The sequence below is a fragment of the Cricetulus griseus genome (assembly GCF_003668045.3).
Source record: "Cricetulus griseus strain 17A/GY chromosome 1 unlocalized genomic scaffold, alternate assembly CriGri-PICRH-1.0 chr1_1, whole genome shotgun sequence".
Taxonomy (NCBI): Eukaryota; Metazoa; Chordata; class Mammalia; order Rodentia; family Cricetidae; genus Cricetulus; species Cricetulus griseus.
In genome coordinates, this window is record NW_023276807.1 from 105,885,002 (window position 1) to 105,911,177 (window position 26,176).

Below are 26,176 nucleotides of genomic sequence, written 5' to 3' on the forward strand. Positions count from 1 at the left end.
CCAACTGAAAATCACGCTAATCTCTCCCCCAGGGGGGCTTTTGAGGCTCCAAGGAAGCAGTGGACATGAAAATGACATACGAATTGTAAATTGCCCACAGACATTAGTGTCTGTTACTGTGGTAACGGCCCAGCCTCCGTGGACCTCAATTGCTCTGGATACTGAGGCTATGTCAGCATTTTAATTTAATTGCATTATTTTCCCATCATAAAAATAACGAGTGTTATGTATACACCTAAACTCATCAAATTGTCTACATAAGATGCCGGGTTTGATGTATTGATTACATTCTAATAAAGTTATTAAAATAATGTAGCTGCATCATGGAGCGTCTACAAAAGCAGGAAGGTTATTGTGCCATCCTGTGTAAAGCTTTGTTGACATTCTGGGAAAGTCCAACCCTCTCCTCAGCTTGTTTTGCTTATTTAAAACAAGGCTGTGATCACTGGTCTATATAATTAAGACATTTTATATTCAATTTTATATTCTGCTCTTCTTGCCTTAGGCAGTTTTAATGTGAAGCAGCAAGAGCCACTGCTACATCTGGGAGCCCAGTTACTGGAGGGTTGAGGTCAGCCCACAGTGTCCCTGGGCCAGGGCAGGTGCTGCATGGAGGGATCGAGTTGGTGGCCAGGACAATTTAGTGTGTGTAGCAGGCTCTTGCCTGGTCCCCTCTATTTAAGTGTAAAGGGGTATGTTCCACTATCATCCTGTGTTTATGCCCTAATTTGTTGCTACCACAGCTGGCATTTACTACAGCTCAGAGGCCCAGTGTGTGTCAGGGGCTCCCTCTGGAGGGCATACATTACAGCTGAGGGTACAGCTCAATGATGGGCTGTAATACTCTGGGTCCTATCTCAGCATCCTCAAAGAAAAGTTTGTATCAAGTAGATATACACACACTACACTAGACACAGGCACCACTAAGGCTTTGAAGTACATCTCAGAGCTCTGCCCTCATGGAGCCAGGCACCAGGCACAGAGGAGGAACACAGCATACAGCCCCAGCTAGGAGAAGGGGGAACAGGCTGCTGTAGAATGGGGTCAATGTGTTGATAAGAGGTTCAACAAGGTGGTTCACTGAGCAGGTTGCCCATGTGCAAGATGAGAAGAAAGTCTCTAGACTAGGCTGTACCAATGTCAAGGGAGGACACCCAGGCCCCATGTCCAGATTGGGTGCTGATGTCAACTGGGATACAAAGACTCCTGCATCAGGCATGTAATGATGGTAGAATAGGATAGGGCTGACTTAGAGGGTGTATATCACTGGCAGACAGTTTTCACACATCTACAGAGAGCCGAGTTTGGGCTTGTTGGTGGCCTGTTCCAGCCTGGGGTTGGCCAGCAGCTCTGTTGCACCTACTCCTGTGGGGACTGGTGGACTGGCAAAAGCAGAGGCAACAGGCTGTTTGTAAGCCCCCTCTGGGCCCAGCTTACAGCTTGGCAGCTGTTGTCTCATAGGCCTAAGCAAATCACTGGGCCCAGCCCAGAGTCCGGGGCAGCTGGGGGTTTGTTGTCCAAGTGGGAACATGTGAGTTCCAGAAAAGGGAGCAGGTGCAGGGGAAGGGAAGGTCTGGGGTCCTGGTGTGCACAATTACAGATTGTTTTGACTGTGGAATACAAGGCTGCTGGAAGCCTTGGGCGGGGAAGTGACACATCATAGTGTCTGTCAGTCATGGTGTTGCTGGGCTCCTCCTATTGTTTCCCTGCAGCCCACAGTGAGATAGAAGACCATTTAAGAGGGGCCCAGGCTCTCCTTTGAAGGACAAGTGTAGTTGTCATTTTCTTTGGGCCACCAACCAGCTCCCAAATAAAGACACAAAGACTTATTATTAGTTATGAATGCTCAGCCTTAGTTTAGGCTTGTCCCACTAGCTCTCTTTTAACTTAATCTAACCTGTTTCTATTCATCTGTGGCCCCAGGGGATAGCCTTCCCATGCATGGCCCTAGCCCTATGGCTGGCTGTCTTGGATGGTCAGGCCAGTTTTTGCTGTGACTCACAGAGCCTGAAAAGGTTGGGGAATAGACTGGGTGTTGCCCTCATTCCCAGATGCTGAGACTGGAGTCTGGGTTGAGCACTGTGGGCTCTGAATAAACACCTGCCCACATAGGCAGGTCAGACACTCCAGTTACTGGGGCAACTCCATGAGGAAGACCACTGGGTCTTAAACGGAGTGCAGCCTTTAAGAGCATAGCTTGGGAGAATTCCCAGAGGCTTGCCTGGAAGCGAGACTCTTATGGGGAGCTGGGTTGCTGAGATTTCATCTCAACCACTACCAGGTACTGTCCTGGCAGGGGAGTAGAGTCCCCCACTCCGTCATAGGTGTTAGGAGTGAACATGTGGCCTGGTTCAAGAAAAGAAGGCAAAGCACATCCAGGTGGCTTTCAATGCCGCCTCTATCCCCAGTTTGTAGGCAGTCTGTTAGCCCTTGTGGTCCTCAACTTTGCACCCATTCCTCATCTGTCGCAGTGTAGTAGCTTCTTTGGCTTCAGACCAAGACCTTAGTTCCTCTAAAGGTGTCCACTAGGACACAAGCAAGCCACTGTGTCTTCACTCCTGGTCCCTAATGTCCCCATAGACAATTGCCTTCCCTTGCCTGCCTTCCAAGGCTGAACAAGCTTGGCCTGTGGAAGGCCCTGATGGCATCCAGCTCTGTGGAATGGTGCCTACATGCCTTGATGCCCAATAGGCCCTGGGCATGACCCACACTGCCCTCAGTCCTGTCCCCTGGGTCTAGAGCTCAGCCTAACTGTCAGATTTGTACTAGTGACCTGTTGATCTCAGGAAGAAGCCTGCCTGATGCTATGTGAGGGACAGGGTGTAGGGAAGAGTCACACACTCCTGCAGGAGGGTGGGGAGCTTCAGCATGCTTCGTACTCCTGTGTTCCCACCTGCTCCATGGGCCCCCAGGGTTGTGGGGTCTGCAGATCATAGCACTGTACTGATGTCACTGTATGGTAAAGCAGTGGTCTAACAATGCCTTCTGTCTTGCTTCCTCAAGCTGACATCATCTCCACTGTCGAGTTCAACCACACTGGGGAACTGCTGGCCACAGGTGACAAGGGTGGCCGCGTAGTTATCTTCCAGCGGGAACCAGAGGTATGTGTGTGGAGGGGTCATGAGGGAGGTAGGGAGAGGATGGGCAGATGGTTAGAATGCAGGGGTGAGGGTGGCGTCAGGCGGATGTGCGTCTGGAAGGGTGCAGCCCATACTCTGAGCAGGATTTCTGATCCACCTTGCCTACATATCCCACCTAGAGTCCCCTTACTGACTCCCCTCTGTCACAAGGTCCCTGGGGCTGGAGGGAAAGGGGATGGGCCTGACAGGTAGACTGGGGCAGCTTTTAAAGCTACATCACTGAGGCCTCCCCACCCCCACTCAACAGGAGTTTGCTGACAGTGCTACAGTCCCAGACATACCAAGAAGCCCCCAGTAGAACCTTCCCTACCTGTGTGAGGGCCCCATCCCCACACCATACAGCTCTCTGCTGGCCTGACAGGTTTTGCTCAGGCCTCCACCCTTCAAGCCAGTCTTCATCTGCTCCTCTGCCTTCCTCTATCGCTGTGCAGCAGAATTCTGAATACAGCAAGAACAACCTGAGACCATCCACCCAGGAGGTCATTTCTAAAACCTTAAAGAACCACGTGGTCTGAGGCCCCTCACCCATTCACTGAGAATCCACTTTATGCAGACACTGGGCTGAGCGTTGCATATTCCATGTGGTTTCTGCCTTTGCTCCTTCTTGCTGGCCTCTGAGGGTATAGATGCACACCCATTTACAGACAGACCAATCAGCAGCAAGCCCCTGCTTGGAAACCTGCTCTGGCTGTGTTGTCACATACCACGCCAGCAAGGGGCCTCTCACCACTGAATATGTTGGGGATGAGAAACCAGGGAAGGGAGAAGGGAGAGGCTCAATGGGGCAGGGCTAGGGACAGGAACTGAAACCACCTTGGCCCTGAGTGTGGTCCCCATGCTGTATTAGCTCATGCGGCCCCACATCACCACCCCACCAGGCAGAGAGCTGCTGTTACCCTTCATCTGACAGCTGAAGAACTGCAGCACGGAGGGCTTAAAATAGCTCACCAAGGGCAGGCCAGGGACAGCCTGATGCACACAGGTGTCACAAGACAGACTGTCCCACCAGGGCACATCAGAGTCAGCTATCGTTCTGCCCCCCTGCAAAGAGAAATGAGCTCAGAGGTTCCGGCTTTTCTCCTTTGGTCTGTCTCTCTTCCCTCTTGTCTTGCAGACCTTTTTTTTTTTTTTTTTTTTTTTTTTTTTTTTTTTTTTTTTTTTTTTTTTTTTTTTTTTTTTTTTTTTTTTTTTTACAACTAGTGCTCATGGGAAGAGGAGGCAAAAACGTGGAAGGATTTTCAAACAGATCCTAACGAAAGACGGAAGACAGAGATGGAGACCTAAAAATAGACACTTTCAAAATGAACAGAAAAATCTGGTCTTGGCTGGCCGTCACTTATTCCCAGCTGTGACTTCATGTTGTCATAGAAACTTGACTTGTCTGCTAGAAAAGTAGACCCTGGTGTTTATGGCAGGTCTAACACGCAGTAGTATTTGGGAGCTCTCCACCGAGAGGGGGTTCATAGCAGGAAATCTTCTGCCCACACTGGAATGGGAGCCACCATGGGAAGCAGGGTTAGGGCCTGACAGATGAAGGTAGATGGAGCCTTGGCATTGACATCTGGCCTCATTGGGGTAAATGGTGGCTACTTCATGGATACATGGGTGAGCCCTGGCCTCATAAGCATGAGGACCTAAGTCTGATCCCCAGAGCCCACATAAAAATACACATGCCTGCGATCCCAGTTTTGGGGAAGTAGAGACAGGCAGGCAGATTCTTAGGGCTTGCTGGTCTAATTGGTGAGGTCCAGGACAATGAGAAACCCTGCCTCAAAGAGGGTGGACAGTGTTCCAATGACACCTAAGGTTGTCCCTTGTCTTTGAATGCATGCACACCTAAATCCTTGTATACACATATGTACCTGCACACACCTGCATACCCCCTGTATACAAACACAACCCTGCACATGTATACCTCTGTACATACACCCACCCATACACACAGCCCTGTACACTCTGAGCTGTCCCCCACCCCTGCACATACACCCACCCACCTTGTACACACAGCCCTGTACACACACACACACACACACACACACACACACACACACACACACACCCCTGCACATACATGTACACTTGCATTAGTAGCTTCCTTTGGTGGTATTGATGGCACCCCCATTCAAGGTGGATTCAGCCCAGTCTCATGTCTACCTCCATCTGCCCTGGCTGCTCCTCTGATTCAGTCTGCCTTTGGGTTTTTCTGCAGAGTAAGAACGCACCTCATAGCCAGGGTGAGTACGATGTGTACAGCACCTTCCAGAGCCACGAGCCAGAGTTTGACTACCTGAAGAGCTTGGAAATAGAGGAGAAAATAAACAAGATCAAATGGCTCCCACAGCAGAATGCCGCACACTCGCTGCTGTCTACCAATGGTGAGTCCCAAAGGCTATGGCTGGCCTGACCTCACTTGGGCTTCCAGTTTTCTCTGTGGCTTTAGTGACAATCAGACCATTCTCTTCAGCTTTCCCTGGCTGATCACAAATCTTCCCCCATTGTGAATACAGTGGCCATGGATATTTCCAAGGTAGAGATGAGGTTGACTATTCCAAACAACTGGGACCAGGGCCAGAAACCAGGGATTACTAGATACAAACTGCACTCTTACTCAGAGTCACAAATCACCCAGACTCTGGCTGTTCCCAGGGGTGAGTAGGATAGACAGGTGGCTGGCCTTTGTCTCTCCACTTAAGGGCATGCTGTGTGACCTCAGAAAGCTGTTGCTACATGCCAGATCTGCCTGCTACCCCCAGATTGGGTCTGGGCCTCCCAGCTTTTGCTGGACCCGGAGCAGCCATCCAGTTCCATGCTTGCCCCACTATCCCTCCTTAGCCCATGAGCCAGGGCCAGGAGTCTGCTGGGGCAGATGTGGGTCCAGGCCTGCCTTGTGGACTGGGGCGTGTGGCCTTACTTTCCTTAGCTACAGTTTGCCCACTGCCCAGGGGTTGACTCAGCTCCTTCTGGGGTTGTGAGGAGATATGGTATCTACCTGGTGCTCAGAGAATAGTAAATGCTGTGTGAGCCTGAGGGAGGCTGGGAAGATGGCATCACTGTGCCTTTCCTGAAGAAGTCCTACTGCTGAGGGGGCCTCAAGGGCTTCCTGAGAATGACTCAGCCTTTATCTGCCTGCCCCCACAAGCTCTCATGGTGACTTCCTTCATCCCCTCTCCATCCACTGGATATTGCCTCATGAAGTCTGCCTTGACGTCTCACCTCTGCCTGACCCTCTCTTGAAAGGACACTTGTTGTTCTAGTTGTGTATCTCTGCCAGGCTTCGAGAGGATGGGCTCTAGCTGGCCTCCTGGAGCCCTGGCTGGGATCAGCTCAGGACACCTACCTGTATTCCGGGGTCTTTATCCGGTGTGGGAGTAGATGGATAGTCACATGGTTCCAGGAGCATGTTAACATGACACTTAGCTTGTGTGTGTGCCCAAGCATGTGTAGCTTTACAAATAACTCCCTGCCATTCTGGAAGGAAGACCAGCCATGGGAGTCACATACTTCTTAGTCCCACGAAACTTCTAGACCAGCATTATACCCCAATTTACAGAATACTGAAGACCCCTATTGAGGGCCCCATCTGAAATCAGTTTTCCATCCAGCTCCTTCCCATGCTCACAGTGTTGTTTCTTTTGACTGCTGAGGTTATCAGTGTTCTCTGGAGAAGCCAGATCTGTGGGGGAGGGACAGAGAAAGGAGAGAGGAAAAGGGGGAAATGGAGAGGGATTGTGAGGCCAGAAGCACACAGCTTAAGCCTGGAGGGTGTCTGCTGAGAGTCCCTTCTTCCCAGGGAGGTGGGCTTCTGTTCTGTCAGGGTCTTTGGCAATAAACAAGGTCCATCATCTCCTGATGGCAGGTTATCTGCTTGATGGATTTAAGTTTTAATTATACCTGAGACATCCTTCAGAGCAACAGCCAATATGGTTTTGAACAGTATCCATGGCTTAGCCTATGCTTCCTCCTGTGACATCCAAGAGAGGAGTGCAGAGAAGAGACACCCTGGACCTGGCTTCTGGGTGGCAGGTGCCACCGAGTTAGGAATGGCAGATAGGCCACCCTTTTCTCAGGAAGGAACAATGGTAGAGACCCAGTGTGGAGGTCAGTAGTGATCCCTGCAAGGACCTTTGACATAGCAACATCCCCTGCCAGTGACCAGGAAAGATGGTGTGAGGACAGATTGCCCACATGCAGAGGTATTCTGTGTAAGGCATTGTGAGGGAGAACCTGACTATGTAAGAACAGGGGCATGGAATGACATCACTGTCTCTCTGGCTGAAGCAAGCGTTCTTGTACTGACCTGGCTGTGACAGGGTGCCTTTTTCTTCCCCATTCTTTTCTTAAAGATAAAACGATTAAATTATGGAAGATCACCGAACGAGACAAGAGGCCCGAGGGCTACAACCTGAAGGATGAGGAGGGGAAACTAAAAGACCTGTCCACAGTGACGTCATTGCAGGTGAGCATGTTCCACATTTACGTTCTACCAAGCCATTAGATGTTTAGGACTCTCAGAGCCAGGGTCAGGGCCACACTGTTGTGACATGATTCCTGAGGTGATGAAGGAACATCTACTCATCGTGGATGGGGAACCAATGACAGATCAAGATACTGCCAAGTCCATTCATTTGTGAGCCAATGAGTTGGGTTTTTATTTATTTTTGTCTTTTGGTGTTTTGAGACAGGGTTTCTCTGTGTAACAAGCTCTGGCTGTCATGGAACTCTCTCTGTAGACCAGGCTGGCTTCAAACTCACATAGATATGCCTACCTCTGTCTGCCAAGTGCTGGGGTTAAAGGTGTGCACCACCATGCCTGGCCAAACCATTGAATTTTATTGGGGTTACTTATAGAAGCTGAAATGAGTGGTAAGCAGCTACGTCGCCAAAGCCCACCCCAGCATGATAACACCTCACAAAAGTTGGGAACCTGGAGCACACTGCACAACCTGCAGCCAACTCGACAGGTTGGCAAGTCCTTTCCAGGTGGCTCAGCTGGTCTGAGTCTTAATCAGGCGGCTTGGCTGATCAGGTCGCTGGTCTCTGCTTCTTTCTGAGCAGCTTGTTGGGGAATAGATCTTTGCAGTCTTTATTGCTTATATATTCCAGAAAGGGAGGGACTTAGTGAACCCGGTCAGCTTCAGGAACTTCCTGAAGCTACTTTGAGTTGTTTATCTACTGTCCAAAAGGAGCTTCCCTAAAAGATGAAGTATCTCACCTCCCCTTATTAGGTGGTTCTCAACCTTCCTAATGCCATGACCCTTTAGTACAGTTCCTCAGGTTCTAGTGACCTCCAACCATAAAATTATTTTCATTGCTACTTCATAACAGTAATTTTGCTACTGTTATGAATCATAATGTAAATATTTGCAATACAGGGTATCTGCTATGCGACCCCTGTGAAAGGGCCTTTCGACCCCCAGAGGTGTTTCAGCCCACAGGTGAGAACTGCTACCTTAGACCATCCTGCTGTTTCACCTCCTTGTAAACATCCTGTCCTAAAATATCCCATTGTTTCACTTCCTTTTTACATCCTATATCTTCAAAATTCTCCCCAAGATGAAAAATTTTAATCCACTACACAGCAGACACCCTGTATGCTTCTCTCCTGGCATGGTGTGGTGGGCTGTGTCTGTGAAGGGCTCTTCAACTGCAGTTGAGAGGGAAAGCAAGTCAGAAAATTCCCATTACAGAAAGGAAAAACTGAGGCCCAGAGTATAGCCACACTTGCTCTGTAGTTACTGAGTTGAGCTCATCCTGGGTATTATAGTGTGGAGGGAGTTGGGCTGGTCTTCTTTGGTGCAGTGAAGGACAGAATGTGGTGCTGTAGAGTTGTGGCAAAGTTGACGTTTGTCCTGCTTAATTAAAAGACACAAGGACTTGCATCCTCCAGCAGAGTGTGGAACTTGCAAGAAAGAGTTTTGGTGGCTGGAGTGCTTGCTCAGTGATTAAGAGCACTTGCTGTTCTTGACTCCCACCACCTACATGGCAGCTTATAGCTGTCTGTAACTCCAGTCCTAAGGGATTTGATGCCCTCTTCTGACCTCTTTGGGTACCAGGCACACCACATAGTGTGCATGCATACATCAGTCAAAATGCTCATACACATAAATTATAAAAAGAACAAGAGAGAGAAGCGTGTGTGTGTGTGTGTGTGTGTGTGTGTGTGTGTGTGTGTGTGTGTGTGTGTGTGCTGGGCACTTCAGTTTATAGGGAGAGACCCTGGATACCTGTACTGCTGACCATGCCCATTTGGGTATGGTCACAGGTACCTAGAGGGGTAGGATAAAGAGCGAGGAAGAGGCGCTCCTCATCTCTCGGGGGTGTTCAGGCTAGGTCTTGGAGGCATCTGGGACTGGACTTCTCAGAGTGCCAAATCTGGTTATTGGTTCCTTGTGTGAGTATCCCTTCTTAATAAATTACCAGTTAATAACCTATCCCATGTTTGATCTTGTTTCTCATCATCAGTTCATGCAAGGTGGGCAGGTTTATTCCTGAGCCCCTTATACAGGCCAGGAGGCTTTGAAAACCTCACAGTTAAACAGCCATGTAGAGCATGCTGCGCTAGCAGGGCAGGTGAAGGACATTTGGTATCTCTGACCATTGATCTCACACACGACCGCTTGCTTATTTCACACCCTGCTCCTGAATGAGTGTTGCAGCTTCCCATTAAGATCGTGTGTTCTCTGCCAGGCAGTAATCCTTTAATCCCAGCACTTGAGAGGCAGAAGCAGGAGGATTTCTATGAGTTTGAGGCCAGCCTGGTCTACAGAGCGAATTCCAGAACAGCCAAGGCTACACAGAGAAACCCTGTCTTGGGGGAAAAAAAAGATTGTGTGTCCTGTGACTTCTCCGGCCCCTTCCCTTGTGACTCTGACTGTCTCTGCTCTGCAGGTCCCTGTCCTGAAGCCCATGGACCTGATGGTGGAGGTGAGCCCGAGGAGGATCTTTGCCAATGGCCACACCTATCACATCAACTCCATCTCAGTCAACAGCGACTGTGAGACATACATGTCAGCAGATGACCTACGCATCAACCTCTGGCATCTGGCCATCACTGATAGGAGCTTCAGTATCCTTGGCTTGACCTGCTGGGAAGTGGCTTCAGGGTGGTATATAAGCACACTGGCTTCCGGGCTTTAGTTTTGGCAGCTTCCTTACTGTGGTCCCATCTAGGGTGTGAAGGGGGCCAGGTGTAGGACCACAGTATTTATGAACACTTAAAAGACACAGCTGCTGAGAAGCTCCATCACACCCCATGCCTCCTTAGGGTGGCAATGGTCTCCATCACCTTGGTCCCCATAGGAGCCATGAAAGGTCAAGAGAGCTAGAGGCAACATGTCCGGTGTTGTGTCTCTCTGGATATAGAGTAACAACTGGGGTATCAGAGATATGGGTGTCAGAAGCTAGCCAGAAATGGGATCCTGGTGTCAGAACAAGCTAAGGACTGAGCACTGCCCCTCCTCCAGCCTGCTAAGGAGAGGACCACCTATAGGATGTGTGAGTGTAGCCTGCACCAAGCTGGGGAAGGTCAGGGCCAATCCAGAAAGGGCAGGTTGCTACCATGTCACTGTTGTGTGGACTATTAATGCCAGCCATACTAAGTGATGTTTCATGTACTGAGCTTTCACACAATAGGATAGTCACCAGCCCCTTTGCAGTAAGGGACCTGAGTCATTGAGTCTGAGCTCATTAGATGACAAGTATCTACTGAGAGGGAGTGAGGGGCAGGGAATGGCATAGCGATGATGTAATGGAGACAGTAAAGAATGTTGACTTCTTCAATTTGGGCTGTGTTGTAACTGTCTTTGGACCTAGGTGGCCACAGGACATTAGAACAAGATAGTTGTATATGAGGAAAGAGAGTTGATTACTCCAGCACCAAGACTTGTTTGTCCCCGTGTCACTGACTTCCTTTTCCCATCTAGAATACAGGAGTTATGCTCATCCATGTTGAAGAGCACAGCATTCACCAGCAGAGTAGAAGGGGGAGCATGTCAGTGGACTGGCGGGCCTTGTGGGAACTCGAGTGGAAAGGGGAACATGTCAGTGGACTCGTGGAACTAGGGAACTAATATGGCTGTTGTGGACACACTGTGTCCAACTTGTGTGTGGCTCCAGTTTTGTGAAAGTGCCTGGTAAGCTGGTGACGAGAGGTGCCTGACTTGTTCAATGCAGGAAGGGGTATGTGTCAGGTGCTGAAGACCCGGATGTGGCTTAGGGAAAACTAGGATTTGAAGCAGCCTCCTGTCTGACTGCCAGGTTAATCAGGGAGCCATGTTGCCCCACTGTGGCCTGCTGGTACCAGGCCACAGAGTGATGAGAGTCAGACACCTGGAACAGAGCTCTGGGCTTATTCCCTGGAGGTGAGCCTCTCTTAGCAGAAAAGGGTCTGGACTCTGGGCTGCAGGTGTTTCCACGGATCTGATGGCAGCTGAGTAATTGGAGATGTCTCCCTTCTGGCATGGAGAGAGGTATGTGTGACCTCATGCTGAGCTGGGATGGCTTTGAGCTTATGTGATACCCTCTGAGGGATGTACGTGTATGCATGTGTGTGTGTGTGTGTGTGTGTGTGTGTGTGTGTGAGAGAGAGAGAGAGAGAGAGAGAGAGAGAGAGAGAGAGAGAGAGAGAGAGAGAGAGAGAGACCTGGAGGATCCTGGCTCATCCATTCTGGGGAGGAAGCTGAGGTCAGGGTTGGAGGTGATGCTGAGTGCAGAGAGCTGGACTGAGTCTGGACCAGGGTCTTGCATTCCTTTCTGTCAGCCTCTGCTCAAAGTTCTCAGTGGTCCCTTTGGCTCCTGAGACTGCTCTGGGCTCATCAGTGGTGGCTGGTGTTCCTTGGTAACACTTCCCTCATCCTCTCCCCCAACTCTCAAGATTTGTCTGTCCTTCAGGGACCCATAGGGCCATGTTCCACCCTCTGCTTATTCCCCTCTTACTCTTGGCCCCATGATCCTTTTGCCTATAAGCCTCTGCCCACAGTTCCATGGCCCAGTCCCATCTGTCCTTGCCGTGTCCCTTCTGGGCTGACAGGTCTCCTCCTGGGCCCCATTTCCTTTGAATTTTAGCTGCACAGGGATTCCTTTGACTGCCCCTCTGCCCACACAGTTTTTGTCTTGGAACCCAGGATGAGACCTTCCTGTGTCCCTGGCACTCCACAGCCCAGTGCAGAGGTACTGTGAGCATTTCTAAACAGAGCAGGCAAATGACTTACAGTGCATAAGCCACCGCTTGCATGCAGGTCTAGGGCAGCCACTCTCCTGCCTGTTTGAGACCAAGGTGACTCAAACACCAGACCCTAAGGAGCTGGAAGTCAGGTTGTGCCCCAGGGTCTGGTGCGTGGACTCTCCTTTGGCTTCTTCTCAGGGCCATCAGCTTCCAGGAAGGTGGAATGAGCAAAGCCAAGTTCTCCTCAGGGGCCTGGAAGCAGGCCAGCTAGTATGCCCATGCCTCTGTTCCTTCCTGTAAGTTTTCCCTCAGCCTCACTCAGCCTGTTTAAATCACCCCATGTCCTGAGATACCAGCACTTGCAGTGTTTCATCCAGAGGACAGAGTTTTAAAAAACTGGTTCACAGAGGAGGTCTTTCCACACAAAGACACCTTCCCAGTCAGAAAGATCTTTTCAGGGACTTGAGATGTGGCTGACACTGCACTGTGACCATCATTTCTGTCCAGAATCTCAAGATGAGGCTGATCTGCAGTCAGTGTGTTCAGGGGTTGTTAGCTTCAAATTGAGTCACAGAGGCCCACGGTGACTGGTGTCCTTAGCTGAAGTGGCTATAAGGTCACTGACACAAGGATGGGCCAGCAAAGACTAGGTAAGGACATGGGGAACAGAGCAGGTAAACCTGTGGCAATGCTAGCAATAGGCCTTGGGGGACTCCTGCCATGTCTTTACCTTAGCAGTGGAGTTCTAGGTTCCAAAACTCTGAGAACTAGGTGCCTGAGGCTTCACCCACTCACCTTCAGCATTGTGCTGTGGCAGCCAGGAACTGGGTCTAGGGTTTGGCATGCTGTGCCTTGAGTGCCCTCAGTTCTTGTTTGCAGCCAGGTCATCTGCTGGAGAAAATTTAGAGAGAGAAAAAAATTCTTTTTTTAGATTGTCTCTTATGTTAGAAGGCCTCGGGGCTCTCCACACAGGAGGCCCTTCTGCAGGGTTCTGGCAGAGCTGCCTTGTTCTCACTCCAGTCACTACTTGGTTGCCATGACAACATCTTCTGGTCTTGAGAGCAGGCTCCTGGGAAGACATGTGGATGAGCCTCATGCTTTGCCGGGTGCAGTCTGTGGAGCCCAGGGCTTGCTCATTCTCTCTCATGAAACCTCCATTTGCACTTGGCATCCACCTTGTTGAGTGACAGCCATAGCCAGGGCATCAGGGTCCTTGGTATGCTGAGGGTGCTGGAAGGCCTGCCCTGCCCTGATGTTTGGAAGCCAACTCCTTCCTCCACAGCTCCACATGTGGCTCTGGGTGTGTCCCTGCTCACCCAAGCCTCCCTGCTTTCTTCAGGGATGGGCTCCATGCTGCCTTATATCCAGGCTATTGCTGTGCCTGGAGGCCCAGTTTGTTGTTACATCCCTATAGTCTCCATGAATGCCTATGCAATGGGGGTTGGTATTGGTTCTCTGCTCTCTGTGTCCACTTCTCCCTTGATATTTTGCTAGAGCAAGCCAAATCTTCCAGGCCACAGTCCAGACTCAGTGGATGATTAGCAGAGAATTTCCTGTGAAGAAGGAGTGGCTCTTAGTCCCCATCACTGCATAGTATGGATGCCATGATTCAGTGAAAGGAAGCCATGAGATACACAGCCCCTCCTCTCCACAACTCACCACTCCAAAGTGATAGAATGACCAAGGCTGAGCTTTGGGAGACTAGGCAATGCCTTTGGTGACAGGAGATGAAGGACAGCCTATAAAAGTCCCTACACTCTGACAATGCTGCAGAGGCCCATGTGGCTCATGTTTCCTGTGTCCTTGACAGGAAGGACCACAGATCTCATTGTGGGACCCAACACAGCCTGGCTCTGCAGTAGCCTGGCGCTCTCTCACCTAACCTACAGCTCACACTGGGGTATAGCAGGTGAAGAGCTACACCTGCCTTTCAGGGCTGTTCCTGACAGTCTATCTACTACCATCTCTTCTGGTCCCTAGTGGCCAGTGCTGTCCCATCACTGAGTCACTCAGTAAGTGTCTCTGTGTCCCACCCCCAGCCCCTGCACCTGTGCCACTCTTTCTTTTGTACATTTCTAATAAGGACACTTGTGTTGGATTCCAGGCCACCCGGGGAAGCCAGGAATGCTGTCACCTCAGTACCCTCTTTTAATTACAGAATTGTGTTGCTGTCCCCATTTCCAGTCTTCAAGGGTCACATAGCATCTCACCTCATGGCCACCCAGGTCAGTCCTAGAAAGGAACCACTATTTTTCAGTCACACCTAAGCCCCCATTTTGCACATGGGGAAACTAAAGTTTTTGGGTTCCCATGTGGCATAACATATTCTAGAGAGCCAAGTCCTGACATATAACCCAGGACCCCTAAATTCTGACCTGATCTCCAAAATTAAAGCCACCTGGAGAAGTCATATTTAAGGGTATCTGGAAAGCCCCACTGACATGGCATGCAAGGAGAGGTGTGTTCGGTGCATTTGTGCTGTGTGCTCCTCCCACAGCCACCTTTTGTCAGGCGTCTCCATCAGGCCCCTGTTTCAGGATGGACTCAGTGAAACTTAGTGGGATAAATTGTGATGATTAATCTTGATTGTCTACTTGATTGGATTTAGAGTCACCATGGAAACCAATCCCTGATTATGTCTGTGAGGGATTGTCTAGATTTGGTTAATAGAAGTTGGAGGGAGGACCCATTTAAATGTAGGTGACACCATTCCCTGGGCTCAGGTCCCGGAAAGAATGAAAAGAACAAAGTCAGAATCTCCCACCCCCCATTTTGAGACTAAGTCTCACTATGTAGCCTTGGCTAGCCTGGATCTCACTATGTAGACCAGGCTGACTTCAAATTACCAGAGCCTACAACTGCCCCCTGAGTGCTGCGATTAACGGCATGTGCCACGGAGCTTGATCCTCCCTTTCCTGTCTTAAGAAAAACTGTTTATTCTTCTCTCATACAATACATCCTGACTGCAGCATCTCTTCCCTCCACTCCTCTAAATTCCTTCCCAACTCCCTTCTCCCCAAGACCCACTCTTCCTCCTCTGCCCCACACAGAAAAGAGCAGGCTTCCCAGGGACATCAACCGAACACGCAACAGTAAGATACAATAAGACCAGGCACAAACCCTTACATCAAGGCTGGGCAGGGCAACCCAGTAGGAGGAAAAGGGCCCTAAAATCGGGCAAAAGAATCAAAGACACCCCTACTTCCACTGTCAGGAGTGCCCCCACAAACACCAAGCCAACGACCATAACGTATATTCAGAGAACCTAGCGAAGACCCGTGCAGACTCTGTTAATACAGCTTCAGTCTCTGTGAGCCCCTATGAGCCCTGCTTGGTTGATTGCATGGGCTGTGCTCTCCCAATGTCCTCAACCCTTCTAGCTCCCACAATTCCTTCTCTCCTTCTTCCTTGGGGTTCCCTGGATTCGAGTGAGGGACATGATGGAGGCCTCCCACCTAGGCTTTTGCTCTGCCTAATGTTTGGCTGTGGGTCTCTGCATCTGCTCTCATCATCTGCTGGAGGCAGTTTCTGATAACAGCCTGAGGAAGCACTGATCTGTGAGTATGGCAGAGCATGATTAGCAATCATTTCATTGATTTTTTTTTCTGCCAGTGGTGCTTGGTTCTACCCTAGGCCTTTGGGTTATCCAGCCTCCAGTTCCTGGCCATCCAGATAGTATCGGGCATGGCCTCCCTCTCTTGGTGTGGACCTCAAATTAGATCAGGCATTGGTTGGCCATTCCCACAAGTTCTGTGCCACCATTGCCACAGCAGATCTTGCAGGCAAGGCAGATTGTAGTTAGAGGTTTTGTGGCTGAGTTGGTGTCCCATCCCTGGAAGCCATGTCTGATTGCAAAAGATGGATGGTTCAGGCTCCATACCCTCCATTACTAGGATTCCTCATGAGGGTCACCCTCATGAATTCCAGGGAGTTTTCACTGTACTAGGTTTCCACATAGAGCCCTAAATGCCCCCCAGTTCCAGTCATCTTTCCCAGTACTCTCTTCCTCCACCCCCAACCTAATCCCTCCTGTTCCCATCCCCAGCTGCCCCCAATCCACTCATGAAATCTGTTTACACTTCTCAGGAAGATTCATGCATTCTTCCCTTGAGCCTTCCTTCCTTAGCCTCTCTGGGTCCATGGATTGTAGCATGACTATCAATTATTTAACAGCTAATATTTACCTTAAAGTGAGTACATATCACATTTGTCTTTCTGGGTCTGGGTTACCTCACTCGGGATTTTTTTTTTTCTAGTTCCATCCATTTGCCTTCAAATTTCATGATGACATAAAAAAAAAAAAACCTGATGAGAATACTCCATTGTGTAAATGTACCACATTTTCTTTATCCATTCTTCAATTGAGGGGCATTTAGGTTGTTTCCAGTTTCTGGATATTATGAATAAAGTCACTATAAACTTAGTTGAGCAAGTGTTCTTGTGGTCGGATGGAGCATCATTTGGGTATATGCCCAAGAGTGGTGTAGCTGGATCTTGAGGTAGATCAGTTCCCAATTTTCTGAGGAACTGGCATGTTGATTCCCACAGTGGCTGTACCAGTTTGCACTCCTACCACCAGTGGAGGAGTGTCCCCCATGCTTCACATCCTCGTCAGCATGAGCTGTCACTTGTGTTATTGATTTTAGCCATTCTGACAGGTATAAGATGGAATCTCAAAGTAGTTTTTATTTGCATTTCCCTGGTGGCTAAGGATGTTGGACATTTAAGTGTTTCTCAGCCATTTGAGGTTCCTTTATTGAGAATTCTCTGTTTAGCGCTGTACCCCATTTTTAAATTAGACTGTTTGGTTTGTTGATGTCTAGTTTCTTGAGTTATTTATATGTTTTAGGTAACAGCATTCTGTCGGATATGGGGTTGATGAAAATCTTTTCCCATTCTGTAGGTTGCCATTTTGTCTATTGATGGTGTCCTTTGCCTTTCAGAAGCTTTTCAGTTCATGAGGTCCCATTTATTAACTGTTGATCGTAGTGTCTATGCTAGTGGTGTTTTATCCATGTTCCTCTATTAAGTTGCTTTTGCCAGGTATTTTATTGAAGCAACGAGAGAGATAAGTAATTCACAGACCGTCAGTACTTAATAACATCCATCCCAGTGGCACCTGATAACAGCCAGGCAGTGGCATTGGCCAGTCCTTAAGCCCTGTAACTTAGCTGGACATCCACAGCCTGTAGGCTACCTTGCTGCCCAGCAGGTACTGACAAGACCTTAGGCTCCATGACCATGTACCCAGCTGGATGTCCATAGCTTGGATGCTGTGGAATGTTCTTTTGCCTGCAGGCAGAGACTGGAGTGTGACTCCAGGCCCCAGAATCCCCTCCTCTGTTCCCATCCAGCCCAGGAAAACCATATCCCAGTGTCCCTGTATTCCACGTTCTGGAGTCTCCAAGGCATAGGTCAGAGCCAAGTGTGGGGCTGGCTCAGATCAGAGAACATTTTCCCACTGGAGAGTCTTGATACTGTGAGTAGAAGGGCAGTAGCTGCTGGGGCAGTGAACCTATACACAGGGTCCAGACACAGTTCACAGGGGCGTGATGTGCCCATGGCCCAGCATGTAGTGTGTGTGTCTTTTCATCACTCCTGCCTCTCCATGACCACAGCCCCTGATGGAAGGAAGGGTTTGTTTTGGGTCACAGTTTGACCCAGGCTGGGAAGGTATGGTGGAGCAGCATAGTGCATGGTCATGGGAGTGTATGCCAGAGCTTGCTTACATTAGGGTGGCCCAGGAGATGGAGAGTAAGGCAGGAACCAGGAGCAAGTGTTACCTTTGAAGGTCTACCCTTCTAAAAGTTCCAAACTTTTATGGTTTCCCCCAAACAGTAGCAACTAGAGGGTAAGCATCTAGCACATGGGGGACAGCTTACTGTCACAGTGCACAGTAAGTGCTCTTTCTGTTTGACTACTGAGAGAGGAAGATGGGCTTTTGGGAGGGATCTATGGTGACTCCAGGGCTGGGCAGCTGACAGGCATTCCTTTGTAAGAGGGTGTGGGTTCAGTTTGCAGGGCCAGTGGACAGATCCTGGGAAGGGGTACTGGTTAGCAGTCTTCCATGTGACTCTGTGGTTCAGGAGACAGTGTGTTTGTTTAGGGGCGTGTCTTAAAAACCAGAGAAGCCACTCAGACCTGATTGTGTTTGGCTTGGGCCTTATAGAAGGGAGAGAGCAAAAGCACCCTCACTGTTGTCCTTGACCTCACCAACCCAGATATCGTTGACATCAAGCCAGCCAACATGGAAGACCTCACAGAGGTGATCACAGCATCTGAGTTCCATCCCCATCACTGCAACCTCTTTGTCTATAGCAGCAGCAAGGGCTCCCTGCGGCTCTGTGACATGCGGGCAGCTGCCCTGTGCGACAAGCACTCTAAGCGTAAGTCTCTGGCTGGAGCCGGTGGGTAGGAACTAGGTATATTGGGACTGGAAAGTGGGTGGGTGTACCAGCATGTGTTGGGGAGGCCTGTTTTAGCCACCAGCTACCTCGCTTCCCATAAGAAGCCTGAGAGCTCCTTGGAGTCAGGGTATGTAACCCTCACTCTCACCAGGGGGCATCTGGGAGGCCCAGGGATAGAGACTAAAACAGCAACAGTCATTTCTGAAACCTCTGGCAAAGTCTGCCATACTCTACCTGTCTTGGGTGATGGTCACATTGCTCTTAGGGATCTATTGTGACCAAAGAGGAAACTGAGGCCTCATGGCTTCAAACTGTGATCCCCACCAAAAGAAGGCTTTGAAGGACCACCTTCCCCACGATACCCAGGCAGGCCCCAGCCAGGAAGATAGGGCTGTTTTCCTCTGGTCCACACCCAACTCTCCTAGTGCCTGTGACAAAATCTGGAAACAAATATGAATGAACAAATGGATGATTCCAGTAGGTTCTGGACAGGTTTTCAAGAAGTGGAGGTGCAGACAGTCCAGGTTGTTGAGTGATGGAGTCTTGCTTCTCCCCCAGAAGCCTGGTTCTGCTGGGTAGTGGGGTCAGGCTGAGCCTTCAGTTCCTTTCCCATTCCTTGAGTAAGTTCTATCTCCACGCCTACCCTACAGCTCTCCTCCCGGCTTGTCTATACTCCATGTGTCAGGAGCATTCAGTAGGCACGGTCCCTGTCATGGGGTAGGTAGAGCACCCCTACCCAGGGATGGGGTAGTAAAGGGGCAGGGATGGCCTCACTTATGGGTCACCCAGGAACAGACCCTCTGCTGAAGGGTGAGAATTGGAGGCCTTGGAAGGAGGGATCCACAGGGGCGAATGCTTCAAGATGGAAGCTTTACCAAAGATGCTGTGGCAGATGGAAAGGGTGGAAGCGGATTGGTGAGCAGGGCAGGGCAACTGGAGAGCACCACGGTCAAGGGGAAGCTGAGTTTTATTCTTAGTATGGCGGGTAGCCTTTTGGAGGATGTAGCAAGCAAGGGCTGGGAAGTGATGGTGTCAATAAGAATGAGGAGCAAACTTTGTAGAGAGAAGAGACAGCTGTGGGGAGGGACCACTTAGCCCCACCAAGTGCATTCTAGAGGCAGAGCTGCTGGGCACACTGCCTGGTAGGGTGGGGATGGTCAGATGGCTTCTGGTTATGAATGTTGGGAGGGGTTGGGTCATATTGCAGATGGATTGGAGTGGAGTGTGGATTTGGGGCTTAGTGATGGAATCTTCACTGGACTCCAGGGGCATGGAACAGTACCTGGATGGATGTTGGTAGTCAAGGTCTTAACTGACCTTGGGGTTATCAGCATGGGATGGTGTCACCGCTCTAAAGATGGTGAAACCTGGGAGAATGGAGCCAGTAAGTGAGGCAGACTAAAGTATCATGCAATAGCCAACTCCATTCAACAATTTATACTCTGAGGGTTAAGAAAGGTCATATGGATAAAGTTCTCATGAGTTCAAGCTGTATATAAGCACAAGGACAAGCCCCACATGGCAAGAACATGTTTTTCCATACAGGTAATAAGCATAATTGAATTAACAACAGCAAGCAATGAGTAATCCCAAGTAAACTCACTCCTATCCACTACACCTGGGAGGAGCGGGCAAACACATCCCAAGAACAATTCCATGTTTTCAAGAAACCGAGGTCACAAGACTCTTGTTTTCTTGGTGTGTTTTCACACACACTCAGAATTCTCCTCACAGGACTCCATTCCTGGGCCGTGTTTGACAGGCTGGGAAGGGAGGTGTGAGAGGTTCAGGTGATTGTGGGAAGAACTGGCCTCACAGACACAGTCCTGGACTTCCTGCAGCTGGGCCACATCAGCCACCACCTGAGCCACCTGAGCACACGTTCATTGTCTTACACTAAGCTGTCAGGAGTAGATGTGATTCTCATTGGCCAGAAACTGGCAGAGGGCACATAATGTCCCCGTAACTCTCAGGCAGCCAGTGCCTCTGGCTACCCAAGTCTCAGGGGCCACTCCTGCTGCCTCCTCAGCTCTCAGGCACTCTTTCAGTCCTCAAAGTTATGTTGAGACTCTTTGAGCTCAGTTCCTCAATCTCACATTGTGATCCTTGCTGTCACACTGGGGCCTCAGGGTGACCCAGTGTGATGACACTTCTCAAGATCAACTGGTCAACAAGTGGTCCTCTTGCTGTGTGTGGCATTTATAGGTTCCATGGATTAAGACAGACATAGCTGGGCCATCCTACTACCACGGGGCATTGCCCCGGACAACTGTGCCTGCTCCCTTCTGGTCTAGATTGCACGCATTCCTGAACTGTTTGTCAGATTGCAAGAAAAGATGAGGAAGAGAGGGGAACCTGGGCATGCTCTGGGTAGAGCTGTGTCTGAGTCCCGGGGTTGGGGGCAGAGACTCTGTGATACCTCCTTCAGTGTGGGCAGAAGCCAGAGTCACCCCACTGGTCCAGCATAGTAGAGATGTATTGGCAATGGTGACATCTTTAAGAGACACTTCAGTCATCCAAATGTTTAGAAAAATTTTAGTGACACAGGGAAGCGATTGCACTGACAGATTTGGGGGGGGGTGAGAGAAAGCAACACTGCTTTGCTAATAAAATGGAAGCAGAGAAAGTCCCAGGAAATAAGACATCAAGACATGGCCATGAGACAGTGATTGGTGTTTTATTGGCATTTGTCTGTGTATCTGCATGTTAAAAATGAGAAGGGGTGTGTGTGTGTGTGTGTGTGTGTGTGTGTGAGAGAGAGAGAGAGAGAGAGAGAGAGAGAGAGAGAGAGAGAGAGAGAGAGAGAATGAGTGTGTATGTGAGAGAGTGTGTGTGTTGTGTGTGTGTGAATGTATGAGTGTGTGTGTGTGTGTGAGAGAGAGAGAAAGTGTGTTATGTGTTAGAATGTGCATGAATTGTGAGAGTATGTGTGAGTGAGTGTGTGTGAGTATGTGTGTTTTTAGGCAGGGAGAAGTTTTTGGTGCTGTGTGCTCTGTGCTGATTCAGAATTTGTGCTTTGGTAGAGGTGGCAACCAAAGCCACTTGGCCTCTGCAGTCTGTGACACTCAGATTTCTGGGGTGGGACGTGTGGAGTGAGAAACCAGAACCCCACCAGGGCAGGTGCTGGAGTCCCTTGTGCATTTCCTGAGTCCAGACATAAGAACTTGCCCTGCCATGTGACTGTCATATGTCTGGTGATGCTGGAGCCTCACAGGAGTCATGCATGGGAGAGGCAAAGTTCATTTTGCACTGTCGCCCTCTGTTCATCCCATAGGCATAGTGCCTTAGGCATCCCATAGTGCCTCTCAGGGATGCACTGAGTGTTGACAGGCTTGCCTCTGTGGTGTACTGTGATTCTTGAAGGCTGCAAGGCTGGGGTGTAGAAGGAGCCACCACTGAAGACTTTGAATGGAGCTGGCCATCCTGGGGGCCAGGTCTCTTCTGAGGAATTCTCAGAACCCATTGCCTAGCTGCCCATTAGCTCACATGGGAGCTTTGCCTACATCAGCATGTCTGGGCCTCTCTGCAGGCCAATGATCCCATGTGTAGACAGGACTGCACGGCATATGACAACCTGCAGGGTTAAGAGCATTTGTGTAGGGTACATAGGTGACTCTGGCTTGTTGTTTTCTCTTCCCGTGCTCTTTTTGCCCTGTTATCATTATTCTGTTCTCCTCCAAGAGCTTGGCAGCTCTCTTCCCTTTTCCTGAGATTGGCATAGTACCCCTGCCCCCGGGTTCTGTACAGGTTGGATGTCCTTTTGAGGGAGAGACATGTTTTTTTTTTTCATTTTTAACACAAGGATTTATTATATTTCTTTTAAGTATAGGTCTCTATGGGTTATGCTTGTGCATGTCATTGCAATGCCCACAGAGGCCAGAAGAGGGCACCATCTCTTGAAGCTGTTGCTGCAGCAGTTGTGAGCCTCTTGATGTGAATGCTAGGAACCAACCTGGGATCTTCGGGAAGTGCAGTGCACCCACAACCACTGAGCCATCTCTCTAGACTCTGGTTTTGTTTGTTCGTTATTGCCACTGAGTTCAACTTCTCTTTTGGATTAGTGGTTGTCTTTGCTTCTTTTCTCTGTTGCTGTGATAAATTCCCTAGCAAAAACAATAAGGTAGAAAAGGTTAATCTTGGCTCACAATCGATGTTACTATTCATTATGGTGGGTGAATGATAATGAGGACAAGCCAAGGTGTGGTTGAGAAGGTTTTTATTGTAGAGGGAGAGTACAGCCAGAGGCATCTGGAAAAGTCCAGACTGAACTGGGCCATGAGAGAAGAAGGGTGTGTGTGTGTGTGTGTGTGTGTGTGTGTGTGTGTGTGTGTGTGTGAGAGAGAGAGAGAGAGAGAGAGAGAGAGAGAGAGAGAGAGAGAGAGAGAGAGAGAGAGAGAGAGAGGGTGCATGGTCAGAATGGCAGGTTTATATAGGAAAGAGAAGCTAGGGGAAGTGAAACGAAGCCCCTGCACTGGACAAGTTTATGGTAGGGGCCTGGAGTGAGAAGAGCAGAGGGGAGCAGAAAGTACTGAGTGAACCTGGCAGCCAGCATGGTCTTGAGTATGCTAATAGACACCTCAGTTAGCCACTTACTTGTCCTGGATTTCTTTGGGACCTGGCACTGGGGAAGTGATAGCAGCAGAAACATGAGGTAGCTAGTCAAGTTCTGTCCACAGTCAGGAAGCAGAGGGAGATAAATGCTGCCTGTTCAGTTAGCTTTCTCCTTCTTATGCAGTCCAGGCCTGAAGCCTGGGGAATGGTGCCACCCACTTTTAGGATGGGGCTTCATATTGCTATTAACCATATCATGTAACCCCTCACAGGCATGCCTAGATGTTTGTCCCCTGGGTGATTCTAGGTCCTGTCAAGTTGATGGCCAACATTTACTACCACAACTGTACCTCTTGCTAACTTGACACCCCAACACATTTCTTTTAAGCCATATATTTTTTAAATCTCTCATCTCCATAAGCTCATAGACATCTCATAATACAAATGTTTTCAGTCCAACTTCAAAAGTCCCTATAGTCTTTTTTTTTTTAACATTCTGCCATCACTTTAAAGTCTAAAGCCCAAGTCTTATCTAAGATGCAAGGCAATCTCTTAATCATGAACCTGTAAAATAAAAAAAATAATTCACATGCTCCCAACATATAATGACATAGTGTAATAAGGGAAGAGTGGAGTAGCCATAGTAAGGAATAGCTAAGACAAGACCAAACTATCAGGTAAACACTAAATTTGTAAGGTCCATGCCCAGTATCTGGGACCCTTGATAAACTCAACAGGGCAGCAAAGAGCTTAAGTAGCCCCACCTATCCATCTCTGTTGCCCTCAGTACACATAGCCTCTCGGGCCAGGTCTGTTCCATGTCTGTAATTTTTCTTGGTGGATGTCCCATGGTCCTGACATCTCCAATATCCTTGGGTCCCCATTGCAACATTGTCTTTACCTTCTGAGATTTCACAGTGACCTTCGGGGGTCTCTTGCAGGGAATGTTATACTACCACACAATCTGGCTTCAGTGGCTTTCTGGAATCTTGGTGCCAGCTTCCATGACCTCACTTTCAAGTATTTCATGCCTATAAACCAGTACCCTGTGTACCCTGTGGCTGATGCTGCCGAGTTCTGCTGTCAGTGTGAGGTGTTGATTGGCCTCCTTGAACCACAGCTGTATCAGATGCTGTGGCTGACCCTGGAAGTGAGCAAGGAACCATTCTAGCCGCACTCTCAGCCCAGGCTGTCTTCTTTTAGACACTTTGCATTCACGTTTCAGCCTTTGATGGACGGGTCTTGCTCTCAGGGCATATTTTCTAGTTTCCCAGTGCAAAGCTGGGACTATGTCTGTAACAATCCCAGCCTCCATCCAGCTTCTGCCTTGGCTGCACATTTTAGCTTTCTTGGACTCTTTCTCCTTGAAACTTTACACTTAAAAATATCTTTATGCCCAAATTGTTACACACACACACACACACACACACACACACACACACACACACACACACACACACACTTTTTCTTTACTGTAAACCTGTATAAGTGCAGTAAACAATCATGCCAAACCTAAATGTTTTTCTGTCTTGGAATGTCCTCCACCAAAAAAATTAGTCTATGACCTTAAACTCTGGACATTTACACATAAAGCCAAATTCTTTGCAAGAATCTACATGGAGCTCACCCCCTGATGGAGCCCTGTTCCTTCTGAAACTTCATGAGCAGGAGCCTCTACTGTCCAAATTTCACTCAGCATTCTTCTCTTTCAAGCTTCCACTAGAGTAGCTTAAGCTCTGTTTATAGCATTTGAGGGCTTTTCCAACCCAAACCTCTTAACTCTTCCACATTCCTCCTTTAAATCAGTTCTAAAGGCCTAAGAGCCAAATGGTCAGCCCTACTCCCTGGTACCAGTTTTCTGGATTAGTGACATTTCCTGTTACAGTGATAAAGCACCCAAACAAAAGCAGCTTAAGGGAGAAAGGGCTCCTGTTGATTCACAAGTCAAGGTTACAGTTTATCCTGGCAGGGAAATGTGCTGCAGGAGCCCGGGCAGGGAGTTGGGGGAGGGGGTGTGGCATTGTGTGACTGCATCACATCTGCAGTCACAAAGTAGAGAGGCTTTCTTCTTCTTCTGCAGCTCAGGGAATGGTGCTGCCCACTTTTAGGAATAGTTTTCCTGCCTCGGAGAACATAATCAAGACAGTCCAGAAGCTAGTCCAGCCAGCCAGGTCCTCACAAAGTGTGCTTGGATGCTTGTCTACTAGTGATCCCAGATACAGTGGTTCATACAGAAGTTTTTGTTTTGTTTGGTTTTGGTTTTTTGAGACAGGGTTTCTCTGTATAATAGCCCTAGCTGTCTTGGAACTTGCTCTGTAGACAAGGCTGGCCTCAAACTCAGAGATTTGCCTCCCTCTGCTTCCTGAGTGCTGAGATTAAAAGTGTGTACCCTACCACCTGCTTCATAGAGGTTTTCTATTGGAATTAATTCTATATTTTAAATTCTTCTGGAATTTTTTTCTCACCCTAGAATCTAGAATCCAGAATCAATCCTCACCTGATTGCCTCCCAATCCCAGACTGGATCAGACCTAAGCCAGGAGCATGATAGATAACACTCTGACAGCAAACCACACCTTCTGCCACAACATTTTTACACTCTGATGCTGCTACAAGGGCCACTGTCTCTGTCCTGTGTGTCTCATCCATAGTGTTTGTTCTCAGTGTTCATGAGAAGCTGAGCAGTGGATTTCCAGTGACCAGGCATGTTGTTGCTAATCAGCCATGATCACTGTTCCTGATATATTTGTGTAAGAAGTCGGGGGCTTTGGCTGGTTCACTGCCTCCCACTCCTATGTTTAAAAGCCAGGGTGTGGCTGTCAGCGACTACCCCAGGGTCCTGTCCACAGATCCGTTCCTAACAGGATGATACTGTAGCTTTCTTTTCACTCAGTGAGAAGCATTGTGGGTCACTGT

General features: G+C 49.1%; 1 protein-coding gene across 1 annotated transcript in view; it reads left to right on the forward strand.

Moving 5' to 3' along the window:
* Ppp2r2c (protein phosphatase 2 regulatory subunit Bgamma) overlaps nucleotides 1-26,176 on the forward strand; it is an 83,865-nt gene that overhangs the window by 50,671 nt on the left and 7,018 nt on the right. Inside the window, exons 2-6 of the mRNA XM_027387079.2 lie at nucleotides 3,004-3,101; nucleotides 5,350-5,515; nucleotides 7,484-7,596; nucleotides 10,029-10,206; nucleotides 18,525-18,689. Of these exons, the coding sequence (XP_027242880.1) occupies nucleotides 3,004-3,101; nucleotides 5,350-5,515; nucleotides 7,484-7,596; nucleotides 10,029-10,206; nucleotides 18,525-18,689 (720 nt within the window). The remainder of the gene's footprint in view (nucleotides 1-3,003; nucleotides 3,102-5,349; nucleotides 5,516-7,483; nucleotides 7,597-10,028; nucleotides 10,207-18,524; nucleotides 18,690-26,176) is intronic.